At 40.0% G+C, this 22,562-nt stretch overlaps 1 protein-coding gene across 2 annotated transcripts in view; it reads right to left on the reverse strand.

Annotated features, from left to right (window-relative positions):
- The window catches only part of B3GALNT2 (beta-1,3-N-acetylgalactosaminyltransferase 2), a 48,205-nt gene extending 39,258 nt beyond the window's left edge, over positions 1-8,947 (reverse strand). The window contains exon 1 of one of the 2 annotated variants that reach the window (XM_003410903.4): positions 8,628-8,947. In XM_003410903.4, the coding sequence (XP_003410951.1) occupies positions 8,628-8,739 (112 nt within the window). In that variant the 5' untranslated portion in view covers positions 8,740-8,947. Of the gene's footprint in view, positions 1-14; positions 318-8,627 lie in introns of those variants that run through there. The other variant, XM_064276694.1, reaches the window with a different exon arrangement.
- Positions 8,948-22,562: the final 13,615 nt, after the last annotated feature.

Raw genomic sequence — 22,562 nt, forward strand, 5'->3', positions numbered from 1 at the left:
AAAAGTTAAATTACCCATAAACACTTTATTAGTGATAACCACTATTAACATCTTGGTACGGTCTTTTTTTCTTCCACCAATATGTAAATTCTTCAAAACAAAAAAGGTATTTGTGATAAGATTCAGGTTGGAAATGCAATGTGGCATAAATGATACATGGTACAGTGTAAGAGGCAGACCCCACTTAGAATCTTAGCTCTGCCGCATATTATGTAGCTATAAAAGTTATTTAAACTCTTGAGCCTGTTTTGTTAACTACAAAATGGGTATAATACCTCTCATAAAGCTGTAAAAATTAAATAAGATAATGTATATAAAGGTCCTGTTTGGGGACCTAGCACATTTTAGGCATTCAATAAATGACGAGTAACCAAAAAAAAAAAAAAAGTGCTTTGTTAGATGAAGTCCTACATTAATGTCAGCTATTAAGTTTGTTTTATTAAGTTTGTGGGATGAAGTCAGAGTACTCCATGTTGGAAGGTATCGGAACTCTCTTTTATGCCAATAAATTCTACAGCCAGCAATCTTATTACCTACTTACGTAACTCTAAAGAGTAGCAAGAGGAAACACTTCTAGTAAAAAAATCAAATAACAAGTCATACAAATGGCTCAATTTTTTACCACTATAATGCCTAATGGGTAGGATTACATTTTAATTCTTAAAACCTGTCCTTAGAAACAAGACAGAAGGGAAAGATATTTTGCCCTTGTTTCTTCATCACCAGTTTTAAAGCTTGAGAGCAACAAGCTTATAAATAGCTCCGATGAGAGATCCATTTCCACTCTTTCTCCAATGGTGGGAACTGATCCAAGTGTGTCCAAAAATAAATTATGGAAGGCCAGAGATCTTTACTACATTAAATATAATGTTTTTATATGCCATAGAATCTAGGTGTTCGGTCTAAAAAAGGACAAAAACATGTTGATAGTTTTTCAAAGGACTAATTAAAATAAAATCTGGTGACAGATTTTCGTAATAGGATAATTTTAAGGATATTACATTACAACAATTATAGAAATACAGGAATTTTTGTGATCTCTTATTTTCCACAATAGGTATGTCTCTAAAAAGGTATTAGATTCTAAGCAGAAGAGAGATATTTGTTAATTTCACCCTACCACAAATCTTATACCAAAACGAATTGTTCTATAAAAACAATTTAATGCAAAGCCAGTATTTCACGAGTTAAGTTTGCTTATTAATAAGCAATATTTACCGACCACTTATTATGTGCTAAGTTGTCAGCAAAAAGGAGGAAGACCCTCAACGAGATAAAGTGACACAGTGGCTGCAACAACGGACTTAAGCATAACAACAACTGTGAGAATGGCACATGGCTAGGAAGTGTTTCGTTCTGTTGTGCACAGAGTGGCTATGAGTCGGAACCAACTTGACGGCACCTAATGACAACAAGTACATATGGAGTATTATTTAATGCTTTAATCATATATACAGTATGATTTAACACCATGAGCTGGAAGCCATTCAACCGCAACTAACAACGACAATGAGTAAGTCCACCACGTATCTGTCAGTATGTTGTACTGAAGTGGCTTGTTTGTTGCTATGATGCTGGAAGCTTTGCCACTGATATTTCAAATACCAGCAGGGTCACTCACGGTAGACGGGTTTAGCAGATCTTCTAGACTAACACAGATGAGAAAGAAAGGCAGGGCGATCTACTTCTGAAAATTAGCCTATGAAAACCCTATGGATCACAGGAGAATACTGTCTGATATAGTGCTGGAAGATAAGCCCTCTAGGTTGGAAGTCAATGATGGACCGACAATGCCAGTGATCATGAGGATGGCTCAGCACCAAACCAAATCAAACCCATTGACTTTGAGTCTATTCAGACTCATAGCGCCCCTACATGACAGAGTAGAACTGCCCCATAGGGTTTTCAAGAAGTGAATGGTGGATTTGAACTGCCAGTCTTTTGGTTAGCAGCCGAGACCTTAACAACTGCACCACCAGGGCTCCAGCTCGAGAACACGCAGTGCTGAGTTCTGTTGTACATGGGGTTGCTATCACTCCAAGCCGACTCAACAGCAACTAACAACATGAGGTAGAACTGTTAGGTTCTTTATTTAACAATGAGGAAACAGGCACCCAGAATTCAGCACCTTGCCCAAAGTCCAACAGCTAGTAAATGGCTGGTCTAACATTTTATCCCATTCAAACTAACTCCATTTTTCATCTTTGTTCTATTCTGTACCTATACAGCTTAATGTAGGTCACCTAAATTTTGATTTTTTTTGTGTGTGCTTTCAGTGGAAGTTTACAATTCAAGTCAGTTTCTCATACAAAAACTTATACACACATTGTTACGTGACCCTAGTTGCTCTCCCTACAATGCAACAGCACACTCCTCTCCACCCTGTATTTCCTGTGCCCATTCAACCAGCTCTGGTCCACCTCTGCATTCTCATCTGGCCTCCAGACAGGAACTGCCCACAGTCTCGTGCGTCTACTTGAGCTAAGAAGCACACTCCTCACCAGTATCATTTTATGTCTTATGGTCCAGTCTAACCTTTGTCTGAAGGGTTGGCTTTGAGAATGGTTTTAGTTTTGCGCTAACAGAGTCTGGGGGCCATGACCTCTGGGGCACCTCTGGTCTCAGTCAGACCATTAAGTCTGGTCTTTTTACAAGAACTTGAGGTCTACATCCCACTCTTCTCCTGCTCCATCAGGGATTCTCTGTTGTGTTCCCTGTCAGGGCACTCATTGGTGGTAGCTGGGAACCATCTAGTTCTTCCGGTCTCAGGCTGATGGAGTCTCTGGTTTATGTGGCCCTTTCTTTCTCTTGGGCTCATATTACCTTGTGTCTTTGGTGTTCCTCATTCTCCTTTGCTCCAGGTGGGCTGGGACCAACTGATGCTTCTTAGATGGCTGCTTGCTAGATTCTGATCTTTTAACCACAATACTACTTGAAGTGATGAATCAGTGATAAGCAGATTACTGAAAATGCTGGTTTGCACATTAGTTTTTTTTAACTCATTGCCCAGGAACAATTTTTCTCAGATATAAAACTATACAATGCTGGAGAACTAACCCTAAATGAGTCTGAAACTGGAGAATAATTCAACTGCTTAGTGTAAAACTGACAACTATGTGCCCATATCCTCCTTACCTTTTCACAGAGAAATATTAAGTACATTCTAGAGACAGAAGGGAGGCAAATGTAGTAACCAGACAGCTCTGACAATGATTCCACAGCCAACATACCGCATCATCTCGGTAAAAAGTTATTTAAATCACTTGTGTCTCAGTTTCTGGGTCAGAGAAAACAGATTTAAAAAATGTCTTTAGATACAATTTCATCTGTTTGAAAACGATTTCTCAAAAGAGTAAAAGCTGTAGAAGGGCAAAAATCATATTTAACCTAAATGCCTCACTTATCTGACATCATGAGAACACAAGGCTGCTGCACAAAAGTGAATTTTCAAAATAACTGAAACATCCCTTTAAATGCCAAACATCTATTACCATATTTTTGACAGGTAATCAAAGTAAATCTTTAAAAAATGGATTACATGGGGCATAATTTAACCTTTTCTTGATGACTCCAAATCACGATGAGAATTTTCTTAAATGTATTACTTTCTCACCATCCATTTCAGCTGCAGTTTCGGCTCAGACTCACTGTTCACCTGAACCACTACCAGAGTACCCTAACTAGTTTCTCCCTGACTTCTCCACGTTACTGCCCAACTAGATTTTTCTATAAATAAATCACGAAGGTAACCATGTGACATGTGAAAATCTCATGGATTACGGCTGTAAACTACTTTTTGATCTTATTGCACCTCCCCTGCCACTGTCAATCCTCCTTGCTTCTAATCCATGTTTAAGCCGCTTCTGTTCAACTGCTTTACAGACATTTCTTTTTCTTGCAGAGAAGTACACAGCAGATTCTGGTCTTTTAGAGAGCTACTTCCAGATGCTCTGAAGTCCTTAGAAGTCAGGCTTCAGAAAAATAGATTTCTTCTTTTGTTATCCCATAACCATCAATGTAAATTTAAATCAGTCCAATGACTCCTGGGTCCTGTGTTACACAGTATAAAACCCAAAGTGGACTCAATAAAACCTGCATAAGAACGACTGTCAAGTTCCTAGTTCCCCCTACCAGCATTTGGCCCTATACTCTTATCACCCCCTGCTATCTACTGCAAACACAGGCTACCTAGTTTGACTCTGGTGTCTAGAAACAGAAAAAGATAGAAAGAAAGAAAAACTAAGAAGTACACATGGAACAAAAGACCTAAAGATAATTCACAAGAGGAGGAACACAATGGCCAATAAATCTAAGAAGAAATGTTCAACGTCACTAGCAATTAAGTTCAAATTGGAGCAGTAAGATCCCAATCTTCTCCTATCAAAATGACAAATATCTTCTCAAATAATAATACCTAGTGCTGATGGGTATTTCAAGGAAACACTGATGGTGATTTCAAGGAGATGGCCGCTTTTTTTTTCATACACTGTTAGTAGGAGTGTAATTTGATATTCTGCAAGGAAAACTGGCAATATACATCACATACCTTAGACTGGCATAATCTTTGTTCTGCAATCCATGTCTAAGAACTTATTCTAAAGAAATATCAGTGATGCATCAAAGATCTCTATTCAGTAGTGTCATTTATTAATAGCGAAAAACTACAAACTGCATGAATGCACAAAAAAGGATTAGTTAAATAAATTATGGTATATCCATAGGATGAGGGCACAGTGGTGGTCTGGTGGTAGAATTCTTGCCTTCTATGACGGAGACCTGGGCTCGATTCTTGGCGAATGTACCTCACGTACAGCCACCACCTGTCTGTCAGTGGGGGCTTTCATGCTGCTATGATGCTGCAGAGATTTTAGCAGCACTTCCAGACTAAGACGAACTAGGAAGAAAGGCCTGGCGTCTACTTCTGAAAATCAGCCAATGAAAACTATGATCACAATGGTCCAACCTGCAACAGATCATGGGATGGTGCAGGACCTGGCAGCGTTTCATTCCGTTGCACATGTACTTTTGGAGTGTAGGCAGTTCTCTTTTTGTTAATTTGGTTGCTGACTGTTTGGGTATGTTCAGTTTGTGAAAAATCCATCAAGGTGCACAACTACATCTATTTTTCCGGAATATATATTATATATCAACATAAAACTAAATAATTTCCCCAAAACATATATATGCAGTCAAAAAAGTCTAGAATAGGCCAGTCTTCTTTCTTGGATTTTTTAAAATAATGTTAAAATTGTCTACAAAGTACTTGTTTTACTTACAAGAAAAAAAATTAAATAATAAGGTCAACCTGGTATGTATACAGATAATCTGTAGGTCAAAAAGTCATTCACACCTGTCCAGTTTTATTCTCCTGATTCACTCATTCAAATTACTCATCACCTAGTATATGCACTGTTCTAACTGACAGTCTTATTATGTCAGGGATCATGAAGAACTTCAAGCAAGCTCCCTGAGGGTAATAACCACTTCTTTTCCTCTAACATAGGGTCGTTATGAGTCAGAATCTACTCAACAGCACTGGGTTTGGTTTTTAGTTTTTTTCTCTAATACGTAATTTATCACAAGTCTGGCAACCTGCTAGGCTCTGCGCTGCGAATGGACATCCGGAGGTTTATTAAATGACTGAGGAAGGTTGACTTCGAAATCTATTGTTCAAAATAAGCTTAAGGATTATTAAAAACCAGATCAAAATTTCCACTCTTGTATGCATGCCCTCAGATGACATCAATCACAAATAGGCAGAAATCTTTATAATGAGGAAAACATACAAATCCACCAAGAGACCTACAGATAAGGTCAGTCATCATACACACTATCACGGCGTGCCATCACCAAGTTCAAAGGGAAAAGAAAGAATTCAGTTGTCTCACTCACCTCTTACTCTCTGTAATACAGGTATGCCCCCAAACACCACACTAACATAGGCATAACCACCATTCTACCATCACTCTCTAAAATTGAAGGAGTGCTGACCATGAATCAGGCCTGTTTTTGGTGTTTTACTAATTGAATCTTCCCAGTAACCCGATGAGATCATCATTTATAACCAAGGAAATTGAAGCACAGAGATAAGATTAGCATACAGAGATCATTTTTTTTTTTTTTTTTTGAAGAACCAGCCCTAGGCAAAATTAAAAAGCAAGCTAAATTTGTCTCTGGCTTCTACTTGCCCCACATCGGCAGCATTTGTTGAATGGATATGTTCCTTTCAAGGTTTTCTCTAGGGTTCCCTCTTTCTAAAAACTCCAGAAAGAGAAATTTTCTTTTATCACATCATTTTCTAAATTAACTGTTAAATAATTCCTGCAAAGACATTACCTAAATAATCAGTGTAACAATCAAGATATCCTCTGTCCACATTCTCTGGTCCAAAGGTTGTCTCCTCCGTTTCCCCCCCACCCCATTACCCACAGGTTAGCTGGATTTTTCAAGAGGAAAGATTTCACCTGCATCTTCTTTACCAGGTGTTCTTTCTGAATGCAGTTCAGATGTTTAAGGTGAACAGCTGTATTAGAAAAGTTGCCAGTCCTGGCACTAACATGGCTCACTCACTTTCTGCAGCTCCCTGCTTAAATGTCATCTCTTTAGAGGCTGTCTCTGACATCTATTTGAAACAGCAGCCCATCATTCTCAGTCCTTACACTGCTTTATTTTTTTTCACCAAACTGATCACGACTCCCTATAACTTTTAATATTTACTTTCTTATGTTCTGTCTTCTCTTCTAAAATGTAAAATGAATGAAAGCAGGCTCTCGAATACTGAATCAACTCCAAGGAAGAGGGCCTTTTTTAATACTCAGGGATGATAAATCTCTTTTTCAAAAAATACTGCTATGGCTTAACGAGACCGAAGATGGGCAAAGAAGTGGAAGAAAAAGCAAATCCTAAAATGCTAGTTCAAGGGAAAAATACTTAAGTAAATGGGGTTTGTCTCTCACTTTAGGGTTAACACGTAAGGGTTAAAATGTAAATCCTAAAAATGCCCCAATATTTTAGTTTAAACATGGTGACAGCACAATAGAGAGAGGAGAAGGAGAAAATTTAGCAATCGAGATGGTTCCACCGTTTTTAGTTCTGAAAGTACCAAAAGTGAAAAAGTTAGGAGTCTGTCAAATTTGGATTAAAATATTATCCAGCTAGATGCACAATAGCCATCCAAAATCTAAGTCAATTTATATAACTAGTACTGACCTCTGCACCTATGACCCTGTCCCTTTCCAATGTCCGCTTCTTAGATTCCTTACCCTAGTCCGGTCTAACTGGATAGCACATTTAGCAGGGGAGGGAGTTGCTCAAACTAAGATATTGCCTGGCAGGCCTACTAAGCTTTAAGCCTGAAGGCAGGGTTTTTATTTTGTTTTATTGAACCTCACAGGGCTGTTAGGCTCAAAAATACCCTAAGGATACTCTGCAAGAAACTTTCACTAAAGCTCACGATTGAACGTTAAAAACAAAGAAACGTATAAAACAGAAACCCAGCAGATGTTAATGGTACAAAGCATTATGATATATGGCACTCGTCTCAGCTCAGTTTACAAACACCTAAAAAACAAAGCCCTCGGCTTCTTAACATGCTAAATGCACCGTAACTCTGTACTTTCATTAAATCACCTTAAATGTTTAATTCTATTCAGGTCTAATAGGAAAAGATTTGAAGAGATTACTGTCAAACAAAATACCCAAGCTATAACAATGAGACTGTTTTGAGGACTGCTGAATACTTCTTCTTATAAGGCACAGAGCCATATGCTAAACTGCAAATATTCAGCTGCTTTGAGGAGAGGTGGTAAGAAAAAATTTCCCAGTGTAGTTAAAGATATGGTATAGCGTGGTGAGGCCCATTTTTCAAAAATCCACTGGGTACCTGCTTTGGGCAAAGCATTCTATTAGGCTATGAAACAAACAACAATTCTGGAGCAAATGGCTGTGATCCTTAAACAACTTGCTATTTTCATGGAGACTCATTAGCAAGCTACGCGAACCAAACTTCCCGGGAACACGCACAGCCTTGCCCTATTTCATGCCCAGATTTGTTTAACCGACTTATATCGTACAAAATAGTCTTTTTCAAAGCAAAGTTATTCCTTAAAGGCAAAACCCAGCCACCTTTTAAAAGACACACAAACATTATCCACGGTACCTAGACCACAAAATCCTGACCGAACAAGACCAACAACTTGGGGCGGAGGAACAAAACTCGCTAGGCAGAGGCAGGGCGTGAGCACGAGGTGACAAAGAGCAGCCGCCGGCTGCAGGGCACGCGAGCTTTTCCCCGGGAGCAGGCGGCACGGAGCCGGACCCCGGCGACCAGGCCTGGGACAACCGGAGGACTTGCCGTCGCGAGCACTGGTCTCGTGGGCGGAAAGGAAAGCCGGGTGGCGGGTGGCGGCGGAGAGACCGCGAGAAAGGCGCCCTCAAGTTTGCCCGATTTTAACGCTCCCAGGATGAAAAGAATCGCTTGTTCGTCTGAGGACCTTTGAGTCTTGCCCCTTCCCCTCCTCCAGCAAGTGGTGGCGGAGTTCCGCGGCAGGAAGCAACGAGCGACGGCCGCGGGCGCCGAGTCGGGCCGCGCGGCCCCGGGCCTCCCTCCGCCCGGCCCAGGACCTCACCTGCGGGGCCCGCCCCCGGGGCGCGGGCGGGCGGCGGGGAGCGCAGCCGCAACCAGAGGTGCAGCGCGGCCCCGAGCACACACGGGCACAGCAGCACCAGCCAGTTTCGCATTGGCCGCCCCCGCCGGCTCCACGTCGCGCCCCCGCCGCGCACCGGGCTCTCCCGCGTCCCGGCGGAGGAGGAGGAGACTTGGGAAAAAGAAGAGAGCGTACGAGAGGAGGGGCGGCGGCCAACGCCTGCGGAGCGCACGCCCGCCCTGGAGCCCAGAGCGATAAACGTTGCCGGCGGCTCCCAGCCCAGCGCCTCAGGTTCCTCAGGCCGCGGGCGGCGGCCGCTCAGCTGGGCGAAGCCCCGCCCCCTCCGCCCGGCCTTCCCACCGGCCCCGCCCACCTCCTCCTCTATACCACTCCGCCCGCCCCGTTCTCTCGCGTCTCCTTCTGCGCCGGCGGGACGGGAGCTGAAGTCCCCCCGCGGGCACAGGCAGGGGGCGCGCCAGTGATTCTGAAGCCGGAAAACCACACTTCCCATAATCCCACAGCACTCCCTTCCGTCACTCGACAATTACGGAGGCGAAGCGCGAAGTAACCTACAGAGCATGCGTGTTTTTTTTCCACGTTGACTACTGTCACCCGTAGCAAGTTACTGATAACACGGCAAAGAATGGGAATTCCGGAACGCTTAATTGTGCTCGTGGGGAACCTGTACGTAGGCTAAGAGGCAATTGTTTGAATAGAACAAGGGGATGTTGCATGGTTTAAAATCAGGAAAGGTATGCATCAAGATTGTATCCTTTCACCATACTTAGTTTATATGCTGAGCAAATAATCTGAGGTGGACTATATGAAAAAGAGCGGGGCATCAATATGCAGGTGACACAACATTGCTTGCTGAAAGCGAAGAGGACTTGAAGCACTTACTCATGAAGATCAAGACTATAGCCTTCAGTATGGATTACATCTTAACACAGAGAAACAAAAATCCTCACAACTGGACCAATAAGCAACATCGTGATAAATGGAGAAAAGATTGAAGTTGTCAAGGATTTCATTTTACTTGATCCACAATCAACAACCATGGAAGCAGCAGTCAAGAAATCAAATAACATGTTACATTGGGCATATCTGCTGCAAAAGACCTCTTTAAAGTGTTGAAAAGCAAAGATGCCACTTTGAGGACTAAGGTGAGCCTGACCCAAGCCATGGTATTTTCAGTTCCCTCATATGCATGTGAAAGCTGGACAATGAATTAGGAAGACCAAAGAAGAATTGATACCTTTGAATTATGGTGTTGGCAAAGAATATAGAATATAATACCAGAGACTGCCAAAAGAACGAACAAATCTGTCTTAGAAGAAGTACAGCCAGAATGCTCCTTAGAAGCGAGATGGTGAGACTTCATCTCATGTATTTTGGACATGTTATTGGGAAGGTCCAGCCCCTGGAGAAGGATGTCATGCTTGGTAAAGTAGAAAGTCAGTGAAAAAGAGGAAGACCCTCAATGAGATGGATTGACACAGTGGCTGCAACAATGAGCTCAAGCACAACAACAATCATGAGAATGGTGCAGGGCCCAGCAATGTTTCATTCTGTTGTATGTAAGGTTGCTAAGAGTTGAAACCAACTCAACAGCACCTAATAGCAACAACTGCCACCCAGCAACCTAAGGGAAATAGTGCCAATCGTATAATAGAAAGAATATACAGTAATTTTTAAAACCCAGAGATGATGTAAACAGTCAAGTGCTCATACTCTAAGATGGGAACAAGTTTGAAAAGGAGAATTTGACTTAGGGAGTGGCAAACCAGGATGATCGGTCACCCTGACTGTAATTCAATGTGGTAAATGCTGTAATGAAGGTACACACAGCATGTTATAGCAACACAAAGCAGGAGGCATTTAATCCAGCCAAAGGTACCCCAGAGGAAGCTATCCCTTGAAAATAAAGGGCTGAGTCTTAAAATTAAAGAGGCCAGTTGACAAGGCCAGAAAGAGGGAAGGGCATTTAAGAACACCGTATGTAAAAACAACAATACTGACCACCAAAACAAACAAACCCATCACCAATGTAGTGATGGCATGGCAGATTAGGGAAATCAAGCAGTTTGATTAAGACCTGAGTGTAAATGATCCATTGCCATGGAGTCATTCTGACTCATAGTGACCCCATGGGACAGAGTAGAACTGCCCCATAGGGTGTCCAAGGAGCAGCTGATGGATTTTAACTGCCAACCTTTTGGTTAGCAAACAAGCTCTCACCAGCCATGCCGCCAGGGTGCTGACTGTAAATTAAAAAAAGAAATAGTGAGAAGGCAGGGTTCAGATCATAATCATGGGTGTTGCTGAGGAATTTAGATTTTATCCTGAGGGGCTCTGGGGATGAATTTATTTTTTTCTGATTATGAAAGTAATGTATGATCATGAAAGGAAATTTGGAAGATATAGAAGAATATAAAGAAGAAACTATAAATCACACCAAATACAAATCATATTTTATTTTATCTCTTTTTTCATTAAAAAAAAACACTGTAATTATACTATAAATACAAATTTTTATCCATTTATTTTTCACCTAAGATATAAGCATTTTCACATTTAATTAGTAGTCTTAGAAAATACAACTTTTAATCGTTACATCATTTATCCACACTATAATTTTTTTCATGATCTGCTAACTTTGAACATATAGGTTGTTTCTGTTTTCTAGTATAATAAATAATATTGGCACTTCTGTGCATAAAACTTTGCCTACATTTTGGATGACTTCCCTTTTTAAGATTATTATTTTAAATTTTATTGTGCTTTAGGTGAAGTTTACAGTGCAAATTAGTTTCTCATTCAAAAATTTATACACAAATTGTTTTGTGACATTGGTTGCAATCCCCGCAATGTGTCAGCAGTCTCCCCCTTTACCTTTACACCCCAGGTTCCTCAAGTCCATTCTGTCAGTTTTCCTGCCTCATCTGCCTTCTCATCTTTGCTTTTGGACAGGTGTTGCCTACTTGGTCTCGTATACTGTATTGAAGTAACAAGCATGTGTTCCTCACATGTAATTGTTTGTTTTATGGGCCTCTCTAATCTTTGGCTGATAGGTAGACTTCAGGAGTGACTTCAGTTCTGAGTTAGCGGGGTGTCTGGGGGCCATGGTCTTGGGGATTCCTCAGTCTCTGTCAGACCAGTAATCCTGGTGTTTTGTTGTGAATTTGAATTGTGTTCTACATTTTTCTCCAGCTCTGTCCAGGACCCTCTATTGGGATCCCTATCAGAGCAGACCATGGTGGTAGCTGGGCACCATTTAGTTTTTCTGGACTCGGGCTGATGAAGGCTGTGGTTCATGTAATCCATTAGTCCTTTGGATTAATATTTTCCTTGTGTTTTTGGTTTTCTTCATTCTGCCTTGCTCCAGATGGGATGGGGCCAATAGATGTATCTTAGATGGTCACTCACAAGCTGTTAAGACCCCAGATGCTACTCACCAAAGGATGAGTAGGATGTAGGACATTTCCTTTGTGAACTATGTTATGCCAATTGACCTAGATGTCCCTTGAGACCGTGGTCCTCAGCCCCCAGGCCCAGTAGCTCGGTCCCCTTTTTAAGCTCATTTTAATACTCTGTTCATACTGCAGTTGTATCAATATACATATCTGCCTTTGACTAGTAACTTTCTATCTCATCCTACCTGCCCTAACGTTTTAAAAATAATAATAATATTTTATTCTGTTTTCAGTGAAGGTTTACACAGCAGTCTAGGTTCCCATTCAATAATTTCTACACACATTATTCAGTGACATTGGTTACATTCTTCACAACACATGAACATTTTCAGTGTATTCATTCTGGTTGTTCTATTTCCATTAATCTAGTTTCCCTGCTCCCTTATATTCTCAACCTCATTTTAAAGTAGTGGTCTACTGGTTAGTCTCATATAGATGATTTTTTTTAAAGAAGCACAGTATTCACAGGTGATATTCTTTATTTTGTGAGCCAATCTGTTATTTAGCTAAGAGGTGACGTCAGTGACTAGTTTTGGCTCAAGGTTTAAAGAGTATCTCAGGGCAATAGTCTTGGGGAGTCCTCTAGTCCCAACCAGTCCAATAAATCTGGTTTTTCTTTTTCTTTTTCTAGGAATTTGTGGCTCTGCTCCACATTTTTCTCCCGTTCTATCAGGGTTCATCTGTTGTGGCCCTGATTAGAATGGTTGCTATGGGTAGCTAGGCACTATCTAGTTCTTTTGATCTCAGGGTAGATGAGGCCCTGGTTGGTATAGACTATTAGACCTATGGACTACTTTCTTCTCTGAGTCTTTGGCTTCCTTCTTTCTCTTTTGCTCTGAAGAGTAGAGATCAATAGTTGTATCTTAGATAGCTGCTTGCAAGCTTTTAAGATCTCAGACCCTACTCACCAAACTAGGATGTAGAACCTAGCTTTATGAATTATACTATGCCAATTGACCAAGATGTCCCACGAGACTATGGTCCTAATCCTTCAAACCTAGGAAACCAACCTGTGAGGTGTTTGGTTATGTCTAAGAAGTTTTTGTAACTGTGCCCCCATGTGCTTTATTATATATATGAATATGTGCACATATAGTCATATACATGCATATACATATTTATACACCTATATAATACACATATATGCTCACATATACATATCTGTACTCACAAATGTCTACATATATACGTATATACCCACACATATATTTTTTTGGTTGTTGCTGTTGTTTCAAAATTATATATGCCATAGCCCACCAAAACGAAACCCACTGCCGTCGCGTCTATTCCGACTCATAGCGACCCTATAGGACAGAGTAGAACTGCCCCATTGAGTTTCCAAGGAGCACCTGGCAGATTTGAACTGCAGACCTCTTGGTTAGCAGCCGTTGCACTTAACCACTGTGCCACCAGGGTTTCCATATATGCCATAGCAATTACCAAAAAGTCCTTTTGTCTGATGTACATTTTAGTGACATTGTTTACCTTTATCAAGATGTGCATACCTCACCATCATGCGGTGTTACCTTTCTCATCACCAAAAATAACAAATGTCTACTATGTGGAGACTGAATTTCCTTCCTTTTTTTTTTTTTATCCCTGGTAACCACTAATAAATATTTGTTTCTGTATATTTGTCTGTTTACATCGTTTCATAAAAGTGAGAACATATAGTTATTTCTTTTTTGTGATTGACTGATTTCACTCAGTGTAATGTTCCTGAAGTTCATCTGTGTTTCGAGATGTTTTCAACTCTTTTTCTTCATTGCTGAGTAGTATTCCATTGTGTACATGTACTACACCTTTACTTATGCGTTCATCTGTTGATGGGCACTTAGGTTGTTTTCCATCTTTTTGCTATTGTGAATAGTGCTACAATGAACATAGGTGTGTATATGTCTGTTCGAGTCACTTCTGTTAGATCCCTAGGGTATATACCTAGGAATGGAATTATTGGGCCATATGGCAGTTCTACCTCTGGTTTTTTGCAGAACCACCAGACTGTTTTCCACAGCAGCTGTACCATTTTGCATTCCCACTGGCAATAGATGAGGGTTCCAGTTTTTCCACATCCCCTCCAACACTTGTTATTTTCTGTTTTTTTTTTAAATCTTAGCCATCCTACTGGGAGTGAAATGGTATCTCACTGTGGCTTTGTTTTGCATTTCTCTGGTGACTAATGACCCTGAGCATCTATTCATGCTTCTGTTGGCCATCTGAATATCCTCTTTGGTAAAGTGTCTGATCATGTCATTTGCCCAGTTTTTGATTGGGTTATTTGTCTTCTTGCTGTTAAGTTGAAAATGTTTTTTCTATATTTTATATATTATACCCCATCAGTTATGTCATTCCCAAAGATTTTTTCCCCAGTCTGTAGGTTATCTCTTTACTTTTTTGATAAAGTCTCCCTGTTCTCCCCACCACCCCACTGAAAAATGATTTTTATTGAGATTCCACCAGCTGCACAATTTATCCCTGACATTAAGCTCCTCCCTCCATTGCAATTTGTTCTTTCTTAGTGGTCCCATGAACATGCCTGGGAGTGGACAGCTTCCTGTGAGACATTCCGTCATTGAATCCTGCTGGTAGAGCTTGATAAAATCTTTTGATGAATATAAGTATTTAACTTTCACGAGGTTCCAGTTCTCTATTTTGTTTTCTGTTGTTTGTGCGTTTGTTGTTGTGTTTGATAATCTGTCACTGAAAAAAATTAGGTCCCAAAGCTTTTCTCCTATATTTTCTTCTAAGAACTTTATGGACTTAAATTTAACATTTAGGTCCTTGATCCATTTTGAAATAGGTTTTGTATATGGTGTGAGGTATGGATCTTGTTTCATTTTTCTGCATGTGGAAATCAGTTTTGCCAGCACCATTTGTTAAAGAGACTGTTCCTCTCCCATTGAATGGATTTGGCTCTCTTGTTAAAATCAATTGACCATAGATATTTGTATTTATTTCTGGATTTTCAGTTCTATTCCATTGGTCTATGTATCTATCATTAAACCTGTATCAGGCAGTTTTGATTACTGCAGCTGTGTAACCTAGCCTAAGATTAAAAAAAAAACCAAAAACTTCCTTTCTAATTCAAAGGGCAAAAAGTTTTTTGTTCCTTAAGAAGGTTGAAAGTTTTATGTTTATTAGATGTTTCTATTTCTTGTTTTGTAAATTAACCGTGTTTTTTGCTGTTTGTCCACTTGTATGATTTCTTATAAGACTATTAATCCTTTAAGTTTTATATTTGTTGAAAATATTTTCTCAGTTTTCTTGTCTTTTGATCTTATGACTTATTTGGCACAAAAACGTTTAAAATTTTTATGAATTCAAATCATCAATATTTTTGAGATATTCCTGACCATGAGATTTGATCAACATTTACTTCTTATTTATTTGATTTCGCTTTGAATCAATTTGGATTTTATTTTGGAGTATGATTGTGATGTATCTGCTAAATAGACTTATTTATTTATTTCCATATAGCTAACTAGTGTCCCCAGACCATTGTTTCCTCATCACTTTACGGTGCCACCCAATTAATTTAATTTTTTATGTATTTTGTTTCTGAGCCACATTTTTCCGTTAATCTATCCTTACCTCTGTACCATAAGACTTTATTGATAGTTGTTGTCACTGTGCTGTCGAGTCGATTCTGACTTATAGAGACCTTTTTCTCCCATGGGGTGGCTGGGGGGTTTGAACTGCTGATCTGTCATTAGCAACCAAATACTTAACCATTGTGCCACGAGGCTCCTTTTTTTTTTTTTTTTAATTATTTTTATTGTGCTTTAAGTGGAAGTTTACAAATCAAGTCGGCCTCTCACGTAAAAACTTATATACACCTTACTACCTACTCCCAACTACTCTCCCCTCAATGAGACAGCCCGCTCCCTCCTTCCAGTCTCTCTTTTTGTGACCATTTGCCAGCTTCTAACCCCCTCTACTCTCTCATCTCCCCTCCAGACAGGAGATGCCAACAAAGTCTCAAGTGTCCACTTGTTGCAAGTAGCTCGCTCCTCATCAACATCTCTCTCCAACCCATTGTCCAGTCCAATCCATGTCTGATGAGTTGGCTTTGGGAATGGTTCCTGTCCTGGGCCAACAGAACGTTTGGGGACCATGACTGCCAGGGTCCTTCTAGCCTCAGTTAGACCATTAAGTCTGGTCTTTTTATGAGAATTTGGGGTCTGGATCCCACTGCACTCCTGCTCCCTCAGGGGTTCTCTGTTGTGTTCCCTGTCAGGGTAGTCACAGGTTGTGGCCGGGCACCATCTAGTTCTTCTGGTCTCAGGATGATGTAGTCTCTGGTTCATGTAGCCCTTTCTGTCTCTTGGGCTCGTAATTACCTTGTATCCTTGATGTTCTTCATTCTGCTTTGATCCAGGTGGGTTGAGACTTACTGATGCATCTTAGATGGCCGCTTGCTAGCATTTAAGACCTCAGATGCCACTCTTCAAAGTGGGATGCAGAATGTTCTCTTAATAGATTTTATTATGCCAATTAGATGTCGCCTGAAACCATGGTCCCCAAACCCCTGCCCCTGCTTCGCTGACCCTCAAAGCATTCAGTTTATTCAGGAAACTTCTTTGCTTTTGGTTTAGTCCAGTTGTGCTGACCTCCCCTGTATTAAGCGTTGTCCTTCCCGTCATCTAAAGTAGTTCTTATCTACTATCTAATTAGTAAATACCCTTCTCCCACCCTCCCTTCCTCCCTGCTCTCGTAACCACAAACGAATGTGTTCTCAGTTTAAACTATTTCTCAAGATCTTATAATAATGGTCTTATACAGTATTTGTCCTTTTGCAACTAATTTCACTCAGCATAATGCCTTCCAGGGTCCTCCATGTTATGAAATGTTTCACAGATTCATCACTGTTCTTTATCGATGTGTAGTATGCCATTGTATGTATATGCCATAATTTATTTATCCATTCATCCATTGATGGGCACCTTGGTTGCTTCCATCTTTTTGCTATTGTAAACAGTGCTGCAATAAACATGGGTGTGCATATATCTGTTCGTGTATAGGCTCTTCTTTCTCTAGGGTATATTCCAAGGAGTGGGATTTCTGGGTTGTATGGTAGTTCTATTTCTAACTGTTTAAGAAAATGCCAGGTAGATTTCCAAAATGGTTGTACCATTTTACTTTCCCACCAGCAGTGTATAAGCGTTCCAATCTCTCCGCAGCCTCTCTAACAGTTATTATTTTGTGTTTTTTGGATTAATGCCAGCCTTGTTGGAGTGAGATGGAATCTCATTGTAGTTTTAATTTGCATTTCTCTAATGGCTAATGATCGAGAGCATTTCCTCATGTATCTGTTAGCCGCCCGAATGTCTTCTTTAGTGAAGTGACCAGGCTCCTTTTAATGGTAGTAGTTTTATAATATTTTATAATCCAGAGGGCAATTCTCCCTAATACTCTTATTTCTCACAAATTTATTATTTTTGATGAAATTTTTATAGTTATTCCCTTCCCCCAAACTTTATGTTTAATTATAAAACCAATGCATATCTATCATAATAAATACGAGTAATACAAATGTGAACAAAATGTAATGTTAGAGTCCCCTTTTTAACACCCTAGTCTTTTTCTCCAGATTTAACCACAGCCTCCTAGATTTTTCTTCTTGTATGTATTCTGAATTTTCCCAAATTCTCTACTTTCCCAGGGACGAAAAGGGGAGCAGCACTTTCCTTTTAATCTTCACTAATGCAATCTGTGTCCTTGACCTCTATAACCCCAGAAATTGTTTATGAGCGGCACCAGAATTTCACCTTTCCCACAAGTTTATCATTGCTTTCACTTGTCACCTCCTGTTCCAAACTGCTGCTCTAGTCTTCCCCATCAACACCTCAGCCCATAACAGCTTTTCCAGACCACGGCACCAGCTCCTTCTGACTTTGACCCCAAACATGGACACGTTGTTGTTGTTGTTGTTAAATGCCATTGAGTCAGTTTCCAGCTCACAGCAACCCTATGTGACAGAGTAGAACTGCCCCCCTAGGGTTTTCTAGGCTGTAATCTTTATGGGAGCCAATCACCAGATACCTTCCTTTATCCCCCAAATCACAGCTAAGATCATGCTTAAAAACGTTATTAAGGATTTAAGCTATGAAAATACAATACATAAAGAAGAACTTAAAACTAGATGTCAGGTTAATTTGCTCCTAGAGACCACCAGTAGAGTCTCCCTACTGTCCTTCTCTTGCCATAGGTCCCTACCCACTTCATGCTAATTCCAAGGGTCTGCTCATCTCCCCATGTGAGGCTCACTTCTTATTGGTTCTCTCTTTTCCAGCACAGGGCTCAATTCTATCACCAGCAAACAAAATCAAAATTACCCTTGAAAAAAAATTTTTTAAGAAGAATTGATTTGTCTTTAAAGAAAAAACATATCAGTTTCAAAATTAAGTACCATAGACCAAATTAACTAAATTCATCATCTCTTGTAACAACTAAATATTATTAACATCAAACTCAAAAGAGTATTAGATAAATTGAAAGGCAACTCTAAATTTATCAGTATTTAAAAAGGGTTCTTCAAATTTATCTCGTGGTTTTTTTAAAAATCAATTTATATAACACTATAAATTACAATGAAAATATTCTTCATACTGCTGTTAGAAAAGTGCATAAATGTTTATTACTGATTTGCATTATGGAAAGTTTCAGTTTTAGCATACATTCTCATACCTGTCCAATTAAGTCACAAATAGACTTGGAGCTTCAAATATAGGTCATTCATAGGCATTGTGATGTCGGTGAGAAAATGTAAATCATGCCAACTTCTTTTCCTTTTTTTTGGTTTTGATTACTACATACTTTAGAAAACTTAAAACCCAAACCAGTTGCTGTTGAGTTGATTCTGACTCGTGGTGACCCCGTGTGTTTCAGAGTAGGACTTTGCTCCATAGAGTTCTCAATGGCTATGACCTTTCAGAAGTAGATCGCCAGGCCTTTCTTTCGAGGTGTCTGTGGGTGGATTGGAGCCCTGGTGGTGCAATGGCTAAGAGCTTGGCTGCTAACCAAAAAGCTGGCAGTTTGAATCGACCAGCTGCTCCTCGGAAGCAGTTCTACTCTGTCCTCTAGGGTTGCTATGAGTCGAAATCGACTTGATGGCAACCGGTACAGGAATGGGTAGATTTGAACCACCAACCTTTGAGTTAGCAGCAGAGCACTTAATTTTTTGTGTCCTCCATGGAGAGCCTAAACGTGTGTTATTGCAAGAAAGACTTTAATTTGAGTTAACATTAAGTCTTTGCAAAACAATAGATCTTTGTAAACCTCTTCCAAGACTCAACCAATGAGCACTGGCAAAGAACACAAGATCATTAAATTCACTTGTCTTCTATTTCTTTCAACAGTTCCATAAACTGGCAATAATTAATAGCAGTTATTTTTTAATATATATAAATATACTGAATAATTTTTAACAATTTGATCCATGACAATTTTTGTAGAGAACGCTTCAGAACACCTTTTAAATAGCCTAAAATGTATAATATGTATAGTTTTGTGTATGTAATTCTATTGAAAGATTTTTTTATTCTTCTATTTATTATCAATGTTTTTTTGCAGCCCTCAAGGAGCCCTGCTGGCACACTGATTAAGCACTCGGCTGCTAACCAAAAGGTCTGTGGTTTGAACCCAGTAGCTGCCCCACAGAAGAAAGCTGTTGTAGTCTGCTTCCATGAAGATTTCAGCCTTGGAAACCCCATGGGGCACTTCTACTCTGTCCTTTAGGGTCAATATGAGTCGGAATTGACTCAACAGCAATGGGTTTTGGTTTTGCAGCTCTCAATCTTTTAATGTCTTCTAGAAATTAGTTCTAGAAAACCATCTAGCCTGGCCACTTAAACAATAAATTTTACTTTGTTGATGGTTGTTTTCAGTTGCCATCAAGTTGACTCTGACTCAGGGTGGCCCCATATACAGTGGAACAAAATATTGTCCGGTCTTTCACCGTCTTGATGATTGTTGGTATGCTCAAGTCCGCTGTTGCAGCAACTGTGTATTCTGAGTGACTTCCAACCTAGGGGACTCATTATTCTATCGTGATGCAGGGGGTTTTCATTGGCTACTTTTTGGAAGTAGTTTTCCAGGCCTTTCCTCCTTGTCTGTCTTAGTCTGGAAGCTCTGCTGAAACCTGTTCACCATGGGTGGCCCTGCTGGTATTTGTAATATCAGTGTCATGGCATCCAGCATCACAGCAAAATGCAAGCCATCACGGAACAACAAACTGACAGACGGGTGGTGGTTTAAATAGTTGAAAGAAAAAGGGGTTAGGACAAAAGCTAAACTGGACAGATGCCAGGACAGCAGGCATATGTGTACTGCGATTGTCTGCAAACCAGGACATATGGTCACCCTGTCCATACCTTATGGGGCCCTGGTGGCACAGTGGTTAAGTACTTGGCTGCTAACCCAAAGGTCAGTGGCTCGAACCCACCAGTCACTCCATGGGAGAAAGAGGTGGCAGTACTTCCACAAAGCTTCCGGGAAACCCTATGGGACAGGTCTACTCTGTTCTGTAGGTTTCTATGCAAGTCAGTCCTCTCTTGCACCCAGCTATTGCATTTTCTAACAGTAAAACCAACCCTAACAGTAGGTGGCAGTAAAAAGCTTGCATCTCTTTGTCTTTTTTTTTTTTTTCAAGAAATAGGTAGTTGGAGATTTGGGATGGTGACTAAGTACTGATAAAGGTTAGTTTAGTCATAGGAGTATGCTCAAAATAGGACATTTCATCTTAGGTTTTACTTTGGGAAAATTCATATTGTACCTTTTTGTGAAAAGAAGTATCTCTATTGGTCCTCCAAAAGAAAAAAAAATATTTGAGCAATTATACAATAGGTTGGTTGTGGTATATTTTCACACAGAGTCATTTTACCGTAAAAGATGAACTTCTGTCTTCCTCCAAATTATTCCTTTTAATTTTTCACCTCAGTTTCAGCACATATTCTGCTCAATGTACACAGCTCATATTTGTATATATACATTTTAAGTAATCACCACCCATCTGTCAGTTTGTCACACTGTGGTGGCTTGCATGTTGCTATGACGCTGGAAGCTACACCACCAATATTTCACATGCCAGCAGGGTAACCCATGGTGGACAAGTTTCAGCAGACCTTCAAGACTAAGATAGGCTAGGAAGAAAAGCCTGGTGATCCACTCCCCAAAATTAGCCAACGAAAATCCTACAGATCACAATAGGAAACTGCCTTATATGGTGCTGGAAGGTGAGTCCCCTAGGCTGCAGGGTACTCAAAACACGTAGTGGCCACAGCAATGAGCTTGAGCGTACCAGTGATCGTGGAGATGTGCAGGACTGAGCGGGGTTTTGTTCTCTGGTACGTGGGGTCACTATGAGCTGAAGCCAACTTGACAGTAACTAACAACAATGGAAACCCTGGTGGTGTAGTGGTTAAGCGCTCCAGCTGCTAACCAAGAGGTTGGAAGTTCAGATCCACTAGGTGCTCTTTGGAAACTCTATGGGGCAGTTCTACTCTGTCCTATAGAGTCACTATGAGCTGGAATCAACTCAACACCCATGGGTTAACAACAACTATAAATTTTAAGTGAAGTTCAGTTCTGATAAACCTTGGGGGTCCTTGCTATTAAAGACTATAAACAATTTTAAAAACTATTAGAAATGATAAAAAAAATTCATTATTATCAAAGATAGGACTAGAGATGTCCAAACATATAAAAATTTTAGAAGTTCAGAATGGTAAAGTGAAAGAGCATGCTATCTTCAGGCAATCTTGGCTGAATGTAATATCATAAAATCTAAAATTCAGAAAGCTTTGTAAGAAAAAAAGCAATTAGAGTATTCTCTATCAGACAAATCTGTCTATCAGACAAACCTGAGTTCAAAATCCAGATTTGCATTTATTAGCTGTGTGACCTTGAGCAAGGAAAGTATTTAACCTCTTTTGGCCTAAGATTTTTAACCTGTGAAATGAGACTCATAGAATATATTTCACTGGGTTGTTTTGAATATTAAATGTGAAAACAAATCTTTCTCTTCCCTAAATATGAATATGAAAATACACAGATTAAAATGAGGCATATGTTACTTTAACCTTTGGGAAATAGATCACAAAGATTAAGGAAAAGAAATGAATTCTAACAGTTGCTTTAAAACGAAAACAACAAAAAAGTCTTGGACACACTTCTATTCAGTAGTTCTTTAACTTTACATCTCAGACCCGAGTTGTCCAGATGTTGCCTGACACAAGGCAGAAGCTTCCCTACAAGGAAATTTGAAGGCAAAGCAGTTCTATGTAAAGTTGCCCTTAGGGCCAGAATTCAAACTCCTTCTGCTCAGAGTTTTTGCCTTTTTTCATCCAGTGAACTAGATTACTGTGTTACCTCCTCCATTTCATCTTTCTCCCTGCTTCAACTGAAAGGAAATGCTAAAAACAACTTACAATATCAACCCTATCAA

This window comes from Loxodonta africana, chromosome 25, assembly GCF_030014295.1.
Source record: "Loxodonta africana isolate mLoxAfr1 chromosome 25, mLoxAfr1.hap2, whole genome shotgun sequence".
Classification (NCBI taxonomy): domain Eukaryota; kingdom Metazoa; phylum Chordata; class Mammalia; order Proboscidea; family Elephantidae; genus Loxodonta; species Loxodonta africana.